At 46.1% G+C, this 15,678-nt stretch overlaps 1 protein-coding gene across 1 annotated transcript in view; it reads left to right on the top strand.

Moving 5' to 3' along the window:
* Window positions 1–293: 293 nt before the first annotated feature.
* Window positions 294–15,678, top strand: part of REXO1 (RNA exonuclease 1 homolog) — a 116,778-nt gene continuing 101,393 nt past the window's right edge. The window contains exon 1 of the mRNA XM_029052610.1: window positions 294–605. Within this exon, the coding sequence (XP_028908443.1) occupies window positions 449–605 (157 nt within the window). The 5' untranslated portion in view covers window positions 294–448. The remainder of the gene's footprint in view (window positions 606–15,678) is intronic.

Genomic DNA, 15,678 nt, shown 5'->3' with positions numbered 1-15,678 from the left:
TCGTGCCGAGAGCCCGGGCTTTATGTGCATGTGTATTTATTTACGAGACCGCAACCCTGGCAAGGGAGCCGAGGCACCACTTGCTCATCTCCATTCCCTTCTCCCCCAGTACTTCCAACTGACGGCGGTCACCTGAGGAGGCCGGCGAGGCGAAGCTAAAGCACCGCAGTCCAAGGCGGGAAGATGGCGTTCTTGTCAGGCGCGTCGCGGGCAGCCTAGCGCGTCTCCCTAGCGACGGGTCCTGAAGCGCCCTCCCTCCTCCCTCCCCCCCCCCGCCCCCGCAGTAAAGATGGCGGCGGCGAGGGTTTGGAAGCAGTCCTTGTTCCTGTGAGTGTGGGAGGCGGAGTCCTGGGGGAGTCAGGCCTCCATCTCGGCCAGGAGCCCCGCAGCGGCCCCGCCACCCCCGCTCTCCCTCCTTCCCTCCCCAGGCGGCCGAACAAAGACGAAGATGTTGCGCTCCACCGGATTTTTTCGGGCCATCGACTGTCCATACTCGGCCGGGGGCGCCTGCAGGCGTCCCTACTGCCACTTTCGGCACCGCGGATCCCGGGGACTTGGTGGAGGGAGTAGCATCACTGAGGGCGCCACGCTCAATCCTGTAGCAGGTAACGCCGGAGACGCCTCTCATTGTCTTCCAGCTCCCACGGAGGCCCCCCGACCCTATATTGTAGGGAACCTGCTTTTTCCGTTCTTCCTGCTCCTCGCCACCCCACCCTTCCCGCGGCGCCTCGCTCCTTCGCCGTCTTTCCTCTTCCCCGTCTCCCTTTCCGGCTCATTTTTCCAGGGTTGGCGTCATTCCTCCTTCCCTCAACCCCTTTGGCGGGCCGCCTTCCGCCATCCTTTCGATGATTCCAACCAGCAAGCTTGCTCTTGTCATTCCCACAGCCCAATTTTCCCCCTCTTTTGATTTTCACCCCCACCCCCCAACAGCTCCAGCTCAGGCCGTGTTAACGCCCTAATCGCCCACCCCTGAGTCAAAGCCCCGTTTCTACCACCCTTCGTCCTCCACGGCGGGCGCAAAGGAGTGTGGGACTGTTAGGAGCATTACCGCTTCCTTTCTCAACACGATTTCCTCTTCCCTTCCCCTACTTTAGATCGGCATCCCCTTGCCCTTCTCGTCTCGTGGCAAGACGTTATTCTTTCCTTGGACCGTCATTGCATCGAACCCTGGTGACTGCGTTAATTTCCACAGGAGCCCAGCTTCGTTATTTCCTCTCTCCCTTCCGCCCCCCTTCCCTCAGCACATCTCCGCGCCATCTAACCTGAGGCAGTATTCTGCCCTCCCTGGAGATTCGGTTGATCTCTTTTGGATTGCCCACCTTTTCTTCTTCTGGGACAGAACTGTGTCTCTGTTAGAGAGCCCCATCCCCCGTGCCCCCGTCGACTTCTTCATCTCCCTCCTTCGTGCTCTTGTGCTTGATTTCCCGCAACTTCAGTTGCAAGCACTCCTGTAGTCTCACGTCATTAAACCTGTCTGTAGCGTAATTAATTCATTTTCCCTTAGTGCTGTAAGCTCATTATGGGCAGGGAACGGGCCTGGTTCTCCTGTAGTATCTCAAGTGCTTTGAACAGTGCTCTGCACATAGCGCTCAAGAAATACCATTGATCGACAGGCCTGGTTGGGGGGAGGGGGAAGGAAGAGGGAGGACAGGTTCATCCTAAAACTGCAGTCTCCTGGTTGAGTAGGACTATTGTGAGGCCGTGTTCCGTTAGGCAGGGAAAGCTCATGCTTCAGTGAGAACTAGCTCTTAAAACATATTAAAACGACACGATTATTATATCAGAGTTAATCATCGTGTCCTTTGGCATGAAGTCCACAAGGAGGACCCTCTCGCTGCCTCAAAACAAAATGGCTGCATTCTGAACTTTTTTTTTGGATTTTCCTACCCCACTGACTGTAGCTTGATTTGGAGATCAGTGCTCACCTCATGTCCCATTTTCAGTGTGTGGAAAAAATTCCATATTTTTGGCTTTGTAGCAGAGAGGTAAACGGTCCACTTATTTTTGTGTTCACCTGTCCGTCTATTCGTGGGGTCTGCTTAGGGAAGAAGTTGTGAAGAATGTTGAGTTCTTGAGTGCAGCTGACTACTGATTTTCACTTTATTAAAAGTTGAGAAGAGAACAGACAAGACAAAGCAAAATTGAGTATCAAAACCTTTCTCTGGATGTAAAACCCCAAAACCCACAAAACTATATGTGCAACTCTACCTTTTGCCTCATCCTGCATATTTAAGGGATGTGGATATTTCAAATTTGAAGCAACACATTTAGATTTAGCTATTGAACTGTGAAAAATGAAATCTTTTATCAGTAGCATTCTGATTCATAGTGTTGTAGCAGTCATCGTAATTACATGGCTTTATTTCCAGGGTAAATGCATGTTGTCTGTCTCAGGGTTACTTTGGTACTTTTTCTAAATCAGTATCCCTGTCTTAAATGTGACTAATACGTAGCCACTTTTAAAATAGGCCAATTGAATTCCAGATGGCTTTTAGTAAACATTCATTTCTTTCTACCTTTTAGGGGCACAGGAAGGATTTGTAAATAGTTGGATTTGAAGTGTAAAAAATACTTCTTACATGTTAACTATTCTTCTTCTTTAGATAGTCTCCCCAAGTGATGGTTGTGCAGCACAAGATTGTAATTTGCACTTGGAATAATATTTGGTTGTGTTCACTGTGCCGTTGTCACGTGGCCAAACCATGCAGTGTATTGCAAATGTATTCATAAGCAGATGTGATAGTCTTGAGTGGTGATTTGGTTACTTGTGCAAGCATGGCTGCTGTTATCCTGACTCATTCATGATGAGGAACAGCCTGCAGTTGCTCGAAGTTGATTGCCAATTTTGTCATGTCCCAGAAAACTAGATTTCTAGCTTTAACAGTGAGAAATGGGGAAAAGGTGGCTCTTGTTTTCAGGTAGCAGCATATGTAAAATGATGATGAAAACTTAGCCTAAAAGACCCAAGGAAGGGATAGAACAGAATGCCATTATTCAAAGTATAAAATGTATTGTTTTAGACTAGGACAACAGTGGAAGATAACTACCCAGACCAAAAATGATTCTTAATATGACAACTATTTTGAATTTAGAGTCTAAAATCATGAATTTATTCTTTTCTCACAGATTTTTAAATAGGGCAAGATTGTAGGTAATCATAGGTCTGCAGGATGGGGAATTGGGAAATGCAAGGTATTGGAGAAGGATCTAGTCTTTTGTTTTTTCCTTCTGGCTGTCTTAGAAATTCTTCAGGATAGAAAGGACAAAAGTAAAATGTATACAACATGTAAAGTACAGCTTTCCTATTGGAGAGGCTGTTTGATTTTTTTTCATAAACTGATTAAGGATGAGAAAGGGAGAGTCAATAATGATAAACCTCGGAGCTCTTTGATTTAATAAGAAGCTGCTAGCAGTGCTTTTGAATGTGAATGGATAAAATAACATCTTTTTTGTCTTGTGCACCTAATTGGTATGATGCAATTAAATTCACACCAGGGAATATCTTTCCACAGTTGTATTATGATTTCTTCTAGGACCAGGTAGTGCTTGCCAGATCTCCTACATTTTCTAATTAGAGGTGAATTGTGGAACATGTTCCTTTCAGTGAAAGAACTTGCCCCATAAAGTGGAAAAAGAAATCCCCAGAGAATTTCAAAGGAAAGAATTGTAAGAAGCTGAACAATAAATAGAGCCTGGGGGTTTCAGAAGATTAGTAGCAAGTTATTCTTTTTATGTGATTCTTTTGGGAACACTTATTTTATTTCAAGAACATTTTGAGGAATTAATATTGTATTTTAAGGACCCTTTATATAGCACTTATTACTGAAGCCAGTTATGAAAAACCTGTGACACTAGATTATAAATTAGATAAGTCAAAAATCTCTCCCTACAAAAGATGCTAGTTTTAGAATACAGTGGTGGATGACCTCCATATGTATACACATCTCTAGAATCCATCCAATGATGAGATAATCTTCTGAACATATAGTGAGACTTTACATCATTGTGTAATGGAATAAATAGCATTAAAGTGCTTGGTGCCATCCAAAATCTCTACATATACTACTCGTGGAGTGAGAGGTCATGGGTTCGAACCCCGGCTCTGCCACTTGCCAGCTGTGTGACTGTGGGCAAGTCACTTAACTTCTCTGTGCCTCAGTTCCCTCATCTGTAAAATGGGGATTAAGACTGTGAGCCCCACGTGGGACAACCTGATTCCCCCGTGTCTACCCCAGCGCTTAGAACAGTGCTCGGCACATAGTAAGCGCTTAACAAATACCAACATTATTATTATTATTGCTAATGACATTTTATAAGATTCATATTACTTATTGCCTGATGAATTAGGTACCAAACATATATTTACAAAGATTAAAATTGTTTTGGAAAAAAGCTCACTTTCCTCCCTCCTGCCACTTGGTTATTCTGTAGCTGTGTCAGGCCGTATGACTTTTATTACTGCTGAGATCTCTTTTGGGATAATTCTTGAAGCTAATTCTTCCAAATTACTAGAACCATTTAAAGTTAATCTATGAGAGACCAGAAAATGTGCTTGAATTTTCATTAAAGAACAGTAGCACATCTATGTATAGCAGTCATTTTGTTTTGGAAAGTGATAGCATTAGTTTTTCATTACTAAAATTTATTAAGCATTTAGATGGCTAAGCAATGTCCCAAATGCTAAGGTAATTGCAAGCAAATCAGTTTCGCACTCAGGCCCTCCACATGGGGCTGTCAGTCCAAGTGGGGGAGGGCAGATAGAACAAAAGGTTGCAATGCGAACATAATGAAAAACCTGTTAAAATTCTGCAATAATTTTATCCACAGTGTAAAATGTCAGCTAAACACTACTCAAATGGGGGCAGACTTTGGATTCTCTCACTGCCCCAGGCCAACTGATAGAAACTGCTGCCATCTGCCCAACATTTTAAAAGTTGGGAGGCAGGTGTCCCTTGTAAGCCCTCTGGCCCTCAGTTGGCTCTTAGAGGGGGAAAGGGTCTGGTGACAGATACATAAGGAGAGGTGAAACAAAACATGGACAGCATAAAGAAAAAAGCAACGATCAGGAGGGTACCATGGCTAGAGGAGCAGAATTTCTGGGCCATGCGGCTTTTTGCTTCTGCCCACTTGCCATTCTTACATGTGGTGAGGCTCGGCTCCTTCAGTGTTTGGCTGGACTTTGGACAAAAATTCCTTCCTCTATCTAACTTCTCTGACCCCACCCCTCCCCATGCAGGGTATGGTTGGTTATTCATGGCTGCCACAATGTCTCTGATGAGAGTTCATCCCCACTGTGATGTGTGGCCCACCCAATAAGCATAAATATAGATAGCTGGGCACCTTTTTCCAGCCACTTGGCCAACTGGGCTGAGTAGCACATTCCTAAATAGGGTTGCTTTGATTTTAAGTGCTGCCATTTCAGGAATCAAAGTAGGTGAATGATGGTGGGGTAGAATTTTTCAATAGGCAGGGTGTCCCCTTGATGTAGTGATGGGTTATGCAGAGCCATCCTCTCACTCTCAGACCCATGTGGCCAGCAGCAAACACTGCAAGGTGACAACTGAGAAGGGTGTGGACTCCGGTTACTGGGGCTGGCAATTTCAGTGAGGACCTTTGCTCTCCTGGGATTAGGACTATGTGGCAGTCATGAACTTTGGGTCCACAACCCTTTGGACTGTGTGCCTTCCTCCTTGATATAAAATGGGGGCTGGCCCAAAATTGGAGCCACCACAGGGCTCAGGACCATGACTCTGTCCTGTCCCTGATCTCAGGCAGTAGGGGTTCTGGGCCCTCCCCACCTTATGAGTGTGGTCCCACATGGGTGTCTGATTCTTCCCCCCACCCTCCTTCCTGGCATCCCAGTCCCAATTTCACTCCTCTGATACACTTGCAAAATAGAAACGTCTGCACCCTGAGTGGTCGCTCATCAGACACTCTTATGCCCTCACCTATTTCATAGCTATTGTTGAGAGTGGCAGTCATGTTAGTCATTCTCTAATGTTTGAGTAACTACTGTGTGCAGAGTGCTGTACTGAGCTCTTGGGTACAGTTCATTAGAAATATAGTCATTTCCCGTGATACAGCCAAGTTGTAGTCCTTGGAAATATGGCTGTGATAGTCACACTGAGCCATGCCAGATTTTTTCTACATGGCGAATTGAACTTCCCTTTGGGGAGGTATACATTTATTTTTAGTTATTCACTCACGGCGAATTGAATGTCCCCCTCGGGAAGAATGCATTAATGCATTACTTGCACATGGTGAAATAACTAGCTTCCTCCCACGAAAGCTTCCCTCTCGAGAGGAATACAGGGACATTTTCTGTATTCTTGGCTTGGGATGTCTAGTGACTTTGGGGGTGGTGTTTTGCCCTTGTTTCCAAGTTCTGCTTTTCTAGCTCGGCCAGTCATGAGATAGCTTTTGACCTTGAGGTGGTGGGTGCCCTGGTTCACTTGGGAAGAGGGTGGCATGGGAGAGATGAGAATGAGGCACAGTGAGTAGGTTAGCTTGAGAGGAATGAAGAGTGCAAGCTGAGGAATAGCAGAAGAAGGGAGTGGATACATAAGGGGGAGAGTGCTTATGGAGTATCTTGAAGCCATTGATGAGTTTCTGCTTGACGTGGAGAGGAATGGGTCATCAGGAGTGAAAAGGTACGGGCAGAGTAACATTTTAGAAAACAGCAGAGAGAAGTATGGAGTGGAAAGGGAAGAAACTGGAGCAGGGAGATCAGCGAGCACCTTGCCGGCAACTACCTCACCTACTACAACCCAGTCCGCACACTTCTCTCCTCTCATGTTTTCCTTCTCACTGTACCTCAATCTCATCTATCTTGCTGCCAACCTCTCGCCCGTGCCCTGTCTCTGGCCTGGAATGTCCTCCCTCTTCCTGTCCCACAATTACTCTCCCCTCCTTGAAAGCCTTATTGAAGGCACATCTCCTCCAAGAGGCCTTCCCTGACTGAGCCCTCCCTTCATCTTCTCCCACTGCCTTCTATGTCACCGTGACTTGCTCCCTTTAGTCATTCCCCCTCCCAGCCCCACAGCATTTATGTACATGTCTGTAATTTTTTTTAATATTAATGTCTTTCTCCCCCTCTAGACTATAAGCTCATCTCGGGCAGGGAATGTGTCTGTTATTTTGTACTCTTCCAAGCTCTGCTCACAGTAAAAGCTCAATAAATATGATTGACTGACTGATGCAATAATGAAGACAGAATGCGACAAGGAGCTGGACCAGTGTGGTGGTGGTTTGGATGGAGTGGAAGTGGTGGAATCTGAAAATGTTATGGAGGAAGAACCAGCAGGATTGGTGACAGACCAAATATGGGGGTTGAAAGAGGGGTTGAGAAGCAGCATAGCCTAGTGGATAGAACACAGGCCTGGGGAATCAGAATAAAAAAGAATAAATGGTGGCATTTAAGCGCTTACTATGTGCAAAGCACTGTTCTAAGCGCTGGGGGATACAAGGTGATCATCTTGTCCCACGTGGGCTCACAGTTTTAATCCCCATTTTACAGATGAGGCACAGAGAAGTTAAGTGACTTGCCCAAAGTCACACAGCTGGCAAGCAGAGGAGCCGGGATTAGAACCCATGACCTCTGACTCCCAAACCCATGCTCTTTCCACTGAGCCACACTGCTTCTCTATAGGACCTGGGTTCTAATTCCGGCTCTACCACTTCTCTGCTGTGTGGGACCTTGGGCACGTCACCTCACTTCTCTTGTCCTCAGTTACCTTATTTGAAAAATGGGAATAAAATTGTGAGCCCATGTGGGACATGGACTGTGTCCAACCTAATTAGCTTATAACTACTTCAGCACTGAATACGGTATCTGGCACATAGTGCGTAACAAATACTGGTTTTTTGTTTTTTTTAAAAGGCAGGAATCCAGGATAATCCCAAGGGTGAGGGTTTGAGGGACAGGGAGGTTGGTGGTGAAAGTAAGGTGGAAGAGAGAATTTGTGAAGGAAGCTGAGTAGTTCAGTTTTGGGCATATTGATCTTGAGGAGCCTGTATGACATCCATGTGTAGATGTTCTGGAGGCAAGAGGAGATGCTTAATTGAAGAGGAAGTGAGAAGTAGTGGCCAGCAATGCATGTTGTAGTTGAGGCCTTGAGAGAGGATGAGCTTATCTAGGGTGAGTGTGTAAAGTGAAAAGAGAAGCGGACCCAGGAACAGAGCCCCAAGGGAAGAGAGGCAGAGTAAGTGCCAGTGAAAGAGACTGAGAAGGGGTGGTCAGAAAGGCCAGGAGAGAATGGTCTGTAAAACTAAGGTTAGATAGATTTTTTTTCAGGAAGAGGAAGTGGTCCATAACGTCAGTCGGCCAGGATGTTGAGGGGGATTTGGGGTTTGGTAAGAAGGACATCATTAGTGACCGTGGAGAGAGTGGCCTCTGTGGAGTGAAGGAGGATGAACCAGATTGTAGGGGATTAAGAAGGGAATTGCAGGAGAGGAAGTAGAGGAACAGGTATTTATCATCCATTTATGACGTTTGGGCAGGAATCAGAGCAAGGAAATGGTGTCATAGCTGGGAGTGCTCCCTAAATTTGCTGTTCCAATCTGGACAAAACATGTGAAAATATGCATTCTGGAAGAATTGAGTGTAGCCTGGTTTTGCTGGATCTTTTTTTCTACACAGTTACCTAGATTTTCCTCAGTAATTGAAATGAAACCTGGGAGGACATTTCAGGCTCAACAGAAAGTGTAATTGTACATTTGGTACAAATGAGAAATGTGAAACAGTGCTTTTACATCACCTGCACACCGTAGGTACTCAGTAAATGCTATTGATTATTGGATTAAAGATAATAATGATGGTATTTATTTAGTGCTTACTATGTGCCAAGCACTGTTCTAAGGTTGACCTGCGTGGGGCTCACAGACTTAATCCCCATTTTGCAGATGAGGAACTGAGGCACAGAGAAGTGAAGTGACTTGCCCAAAGTCACACGGCTAAGTGGCGGAGCTGGGATTAGAACCCATGACCTCCGACTCCCAAGCCCGGGCTCTTTCCACCAAGCCATGCTGCTTCTCATGCCAGGCCAAAGTGTTAACCCCACTGCAGTGCCAAATTTTCAGCTGAGGTGATTATTATTATTACTAATAAAAATAATATTTGTATTGGTCTGCATGCCTCCTGTGGTTTCCACTTTGGGTATGACAAACGTGGCATCACACAGTTAGTAGACATATTTAGGGGTGAGGTAATCTTCAGGGTTTTGAAGTTGTTTTGCAGATGAATTCATTATAGACATCTTTGATCTTTTGTGTAATTAATAAGCAGTTAAATCATACTATTCCAGTATAAAAATGGCCTATTTTCAAGAATTTGTATTATTCATTCATTCATTCATTCAATTGTATTTATCAAGCGCTTACTATGTGCAGAGCACTGTACTAAGCACATGGAAGGTACAATCTGGCCACAGAGACATTCCCTGCCCAACAACGGGCTCACAGTCTAAACGATTAAAAGTATTAAAAGATTAACAGTCAGAAGGGCAGATATCATATAGTGGGTCTTAAGGCCCTAGACTAGAATAAAAATGTTATTTGATACACCCAGTTTGCTAGGTTTGGTGACAAAGTTAGGCCTCCTAACTTTTTATTTGCCCAGTTGGCCAGCAGGAGCACATGGGAGATTTTCAAGTGCTTCACAAAATTTTTTCCATGTCAATGGTATTGAGTGCTTACTGTGTGCAGAGCACTGTACTAATTCATTCATTAAATTCATTATCATATTTATTGAGCACTTACTGTGTGCAAAGCATTGTACTAGGCAATTGGGAGAAGACAATACAACAATAAACAGACACATCCCCTGCCCACAATGAGTTTACAGCTTAGAGGGGGAAGGCAGGCATCAATACAAATAAATTACAGATGCGTGAGGCCTTGAAGGGGCACTTGGGAGAGTACAGTATAGCAGAGTTGGTAGATATGTTCCCTGCCCAAATTGTTGTATTGGGATCAAACATGTAAGAGAGCAACAGACTTGCAGATTGGGTGCTGAAAATCTCCTTGAAAAGATTACTGCAGTGAACTAAAGATGTATTGTCATTCATGAATGACAGCTCATGCAGAAAGCATCTTTAGCATATCCTGATTGTGCTTGTGTCCCATAATAATGACGGTATGTATTTAAGTGCTTACTATGTGCCAGACACTGTACTAAGGACTGGGGCGGATATGGCAAAAAGAGTTGTACACAGACCCTGTCCCACACAGGGCTCACAGTCTCAATCCCTATTTTACAGATGAGGTAACTGAGGCACAGAGAGGGGAAGTTCATTCATTCATTCATTCATTCAATAGTATTTATTGAGCGCTTACTATGTGCAGAGCACTGTACTAAGCGCTTGGGATGAACAAGTCGGCAACAGATAGAGACGGTCCCTGCCGTTTGACGGGCTTACAGTCTAATCGGGGGAGACGGACAGACAAGAACAATGGCACTAAACAGCGTCAAGGGGAAGAACATCTCGTAAAAACAATGGCAACTAAATAGAATCAAGGCGATGTACAATTCATTAACAAAATAAATAGGGTAACGAAAATATATACAGTTGAGCGGACGAGTACAGTGCTGTGGGGATGGGAAGGGAGAGGTGGAGGAGCAGAGGGAAAGGGGAAAATGAGGCTTTAGCTGCGGAGAGGTGAAGGGGGGATGGCAGAGGGAGTAGAGGGGGAAGAGGAGCTCAGTCTGGGAAGGCCTCTTGGAGGAGGTGATTTTTAAGTAAGGTTTTGAAGAGGGAAAGAGAATCAGTTTGGCGGAGGTGAGGAGGGAGGGCGTTCCAGGACCGCGGGAGGACGTGACCCAGGGGTCGACGGCGGGATAGGCGAGACCGAGGGACGGCGAGGAGGTGGGCGGCAGAGGAGCGGAGCGTGCGGGGTGGGCGGTAGAAAGAGAGAAGGGAGGAGAGGTAGGAAGGGGCAAGGTGATGGAGAGCCTTGAAGCCTAGAGTGAGGAGTTTTTGTTTGGAGCGGAGGTCGATAGGTAACCACTGGAGTTGTTTAAGAAGGGGAGTGACATGCCCAGATCGTTTCTGCAGGAAGATGAGCCGGGCAGCGGAGTGAAGAATAGACCGGAGCGGGGCGAGAGAGGAGGAAGGGAGGTCAGAGAGAAGGCTGACACAGTAGTCAAGCCGGGATATAACGAGAGCCCGTAATAGTAAGGTAGCCGTTTGGGTGGAGAGGAAAGGGCGGATCTTGGCGATATTGTAGAGGTGAAACCGGCAGGTCTTGGTAACGGATAGGATGTGTGGGGTGAACGAGAGGGACGAGTCAAGGATGACACCGAGATTGCGGGCCTGCGGGACGGGAAGGATGGTCGTGCCATCCACGGTGATGGAGAAGTCTGGGAGCGGACCTGGCTTGGGAGGGAAGATGAGGAGCTCAGTCTTGCTCATGTTGAGTTTTAGGTGGTGGGCCGACATCCAGGTGGAGACGTCCCGGAGGCAGGAGGAGATGCGAGCCTGAAGGGAGGGGGAGAGGACAGGGGCGGAGATGTAGATCTGCGTGTCATCTGCGTCGAGATGGTAGTCAAAGCCGTGAGAGCGGATGAGTTCACCGAGGGAGTGAGTGTAAATGGAGAACAGAAGAGGGCCAAGAACTGACCCTTGAGGAACTCCAACAGTTAAAGGATGGGAGGGGGAGGAGGCTCCAGCGTAGGAGACCGAGAATGATCGGCCAGAGAGGTAAGAGGAGAACTAGGAGAGGACAGAGTCCGTGAAGCCAAGGTGAGATAAGGTATGGAGGAGGAGGGGATGGTCGACAGTGTCAAAGGCAGCAGAGAGGTCAAGGAGGATCAGAATGGAGTAGGAGCCATTGGATTTGGCAAGAAGGAGGTCATGGGTGACCTTGGAGAGAGCAGTCTCGGTAGAGTGGAGGGGACGGAAGCCAGATTGGAGGGGGTCTAGGAGAGAATGGGAGTTAAGGAATTCTAGGCATCTATTGTAGACGACTCGTTCTAAGATTTTGGAAAGGAAGGGTAGTAGGGAGATAGACTTGCCCAAGGTTACCCAGCAGCCAAGTGGCAGAGCTGGAATTAGTACCCATGACCTTCAGATTACCAGGCCTCTGCTCTATCCACTATGCCGTGCTGCTTCCCATGGCAAGCTCTGGAGCTCCAACTCCTTTCCCTTTCCCAGTGAATCCCCCAGATGTTTGGGGTGGATCAAGTGGGGCATAGTGAGACAGCAGATGGCTCCTCCTCCCAGTACTTTGGGCCACAGGGCTAGAGGTATTTAATGTGAATGGTTCCTAGCAAGGACCAGGAAAGCCTCTTTGAGATCTTTCTTAGCCTCCTCCCTCTGCCCAGAGGAGGCAAGAGGTGACGTCAGCATCACAGGTCAACTTCTTGGTCCCTTTTTGGCTCCGAAGAGCAGGTTGGACTAACTCTGGCTGCCCCCACCCTACCCGAAAAACTAGAGGAGTGAAGCTAATGGCTTCACAAGCTCAGGGACAACCTCACAGGGTCAGTCACACCTATAGACCTCAGGGATACTCAGGTGCATCCATGGGGAGTTTTGCCTAAATCTGACAGTTCACAAGAACAAGAAGCATAAGTCTTTTGGACCACCTCTATTTGGAAATGAAATAATAATGTTGATGGTATTTGTTAAGCACTTACTCTGTGCCAGGCACTGTACTAAACTCTGGGGTGGGTACAAGCAAATCAGGTTGGACATAGTCCCTGTCCCACATGGGCTCACAGTTTCAATTGCCATTTTCCAGGTGAGGCCCAGAGAAGTGAAGTGACTTGCCCAAGGTCACACAGACAAGTGGCAGAGCCAGGATTAGAACCCATGACCTTCTGACTTCCAGGCTTGAGCTCTACCACTCTGTGTTGTTTCCCATGTAGTACCCATGTTATAATAATAATAATAGTATTTATTAAGCACTAGCTAAGTGCCAGGCATTGTTCTAAGTACTGGGGTAGGTACAAGGTAATTGGGCCTGACATAATTGCTCAGGCTCACAATCTAGGGGGAGGGAGAACAAATATTAATCCTCATTTTACAGATGAGGTAACTGAGGCACAGAGAAGTTAAGTGACTTGCCAAAGGTCACACAGCAGACAAGTGGCAGAGTCTGGATTAGAACCCAGGTCCTCTGACTCACAGGCTCATGTTGTTTCCACTAGACCATGTTGCTTCCATGACAAATGGAGTGCAGAGAATATCCATTTTGCTGCACTGGAAATAGGATACTGTGAGGTAAGGTGACTTGCTAAAGAGCTAGAAACATTTTAACTTTTACGTGTTAGATTTTCTGGACCTGAATCTAGTGAAACCTTAAAAAACTGCAGAATACTCTGATCTCTCTCCTAAAGCCAGGCATCTTAAAAGCAGTAGGCAGTAGTGACTTGAAATAATGTAACTGACACTTTATCTGGATTTGGACTTCTGATTGAATAACAGAATGATTAAAACCTAGGTTCACAGGCTTACAAGTTTTTACGTAGGTGCAGACATCCAGAAATTTTGTTTAATTTTCAAAGACGTGTCAATTCTTCTGCCAACACTGACATTTTGTATTTTTGCAATTTGGCCCTCTCCACTGCCACACAACAATACATATCCTTCTGATTCACTCGATACCCACTGCCAGCTGTTCCAGCCATTTTAACTACCTTCTCAAACCTCCTGTCTCCCCACCCACACCATCTTTTTCCCCTCATGACCTGGCCACATGCTCCATCAAAAAAAAAATGGAAACCATCAAGCATGATCTCCCTAAAATCTCCCTAGTTCCTCTCCAATCCGCACCCCCCACCCTCTTTAATTCTCCTTATATTGCCTGCAGTAACTCAAGATGAAATCTCTCGCCTCCTCTCTAAATCCACTCCCTCTACCTGTACTTCTGACCCCAACCATTCATACTTTTTTAAAACTCGCCCCCTCTCTTCTTCCCTCCTTGACTGCCATCTTCAACAGTTCATTTTTCCAGCGGCTTCATTCCCACTGCTTTCAAATATGCCCATGTCTCCCCTATCCTAAAAACACCCTATGGCTTCCTCCAGTTATCGCCCCATCTTCCTCTTACCATTTCTCTCCAAACTTTTTGAGAAAGTTGTTTACACCCTCTTTCTCCACTTCCTATTCTCCAGTTCTCTCCTAAATCCCCTCCAATCTGGCTTCTGCCCCCTTCCCTCCTCAGAAACAGCCCCCTTAAAGGTAACCAATGACCTTCTCACCAAATCTGATCTCCTCTATTCCATCCTAATCCTCCTAGATCTCTCAGCCACCTTTGACTGAAGCCCCTTCTCTTTGAAGCTTTATCTAGCCTTGGATTCACTAGCACTGTCCTCTCTTGGTTCTCCTCCCATCTCTCTGACCCCTCGTTCTCAGTCTTTTTTTGGTGGCTCCTCCTCTGCCTCCCACCCTATGACAGTAGGAGTTGCTCAAGGCTCAGTTCTAGGTACCCTTCTATTCTCTCTCTACATCCACTCTCTTGGAGAACTCATTCGCTCCCATAGCTTCAATTACAATCTCTGTGCAGATGATTCCCAGATTTATGTCTCCATCCCTGACCTTTCTCCTTCTCTGTAATCTCGCATTTCCTCCTACCTTCAAGACATATCTACTTGGATGTCCTGCTGAAACCTCAAATTAAACATTTCCAAACTGAACTACATATCTTCCCACCCAAACCCTGTCCTCCCTGCTGTCCTTCCCATCACTCTAGACAACACCCTATTCACCCTGTTTTACAAGCCCATAGCCTTGGCATTGTCCTCACCTCATCTCATTCCACCCACATAGTCTGTCACCAAATCCTGTCGATTCTACCTTCACAACATTGCTAAAATCTCCCCTTCCCTCTCCATCCAAACTGCTACCATGCTGATTCAAGCACTTACCCTAACCTGCCTTAACTACTGCTTCTGCATCCTCGCTGACCTCGTGGCCTCCTGTCTCTCCCCATTCCAATCCATAATTGGCTCTGCTGGATGGATTATTTATCAATAAAAACATTCAGTCCATATCTCCCCATTCCTCAAGGTCTTCCAGTGTCTCCTCACCCACCTCCACATCAAACAGAAACACCGTACCATTGTCTTTTAAAGCACTCAGTCAGCTTGCCCTCTCCTACCACACCAATCTACTGCAGCCCAGTCGACACAATCACTGCCCTGATCTCGACTATCTTGCCACTGACCCCTTTCCCACGATCTCCCCCTAGCCTGGAACTCCTTCCTCCTTTTCCATATATGCCACACCACCACTCTCTCCACCTTCAGAGCACTGTTGAGGACACTTCAAGAGGTCATCCCCGAATAAGCCCAATTTTCCCTGGCTTGTTCTCCCTTCTCTGTCTATGCAGTTGGATCTGTGACCTTTGGACACTTGATATCCACCCCACCCCCACAGCACTTGTGTACATATCCTTAAATTATATATTACAAGTTATTCATATTAATGTCTGTCTCCCCCTCTAGACTGTAATCTTGTTTTGGTCAGGGAATGTATCTGCTAATTGTTGTATTGTACTCTCCCAAGGGCTGAGTACAGTGCTCTGCACGTAGTAAACCAATAATTTTCTAAGTAAAATTGTAATTCAAAATGAAAGTGTTTAAAGGCAAAAAAAAAAAAAACCTCCAAAAACCCTATGCTCAGAGTGCTTTTCATAATTTTGCCTAGCATTTTTTTTCTGAAAACAGGGATTTAATTTTTG

The sequence above is a fragment of the Ornithorhynchus anatinus genome, chromosome X2 (assembly GCF_004115215.2).
Source record: "Ornithorhynchus anatinus isolate Pmale09 chromosome X2, mOrnAna1.pri.v4, whole genome shotgun sequence".
NCBI lineage: Eukaryota > Metazoa > Chordata > Mammalia > Monotremata > Ornithorhynchidae > Ornithorhynchus > Ornithorhynchus anatinus.
This window is presented reverse-complemented; position numbering and strand designations above follow the sequence as displayed.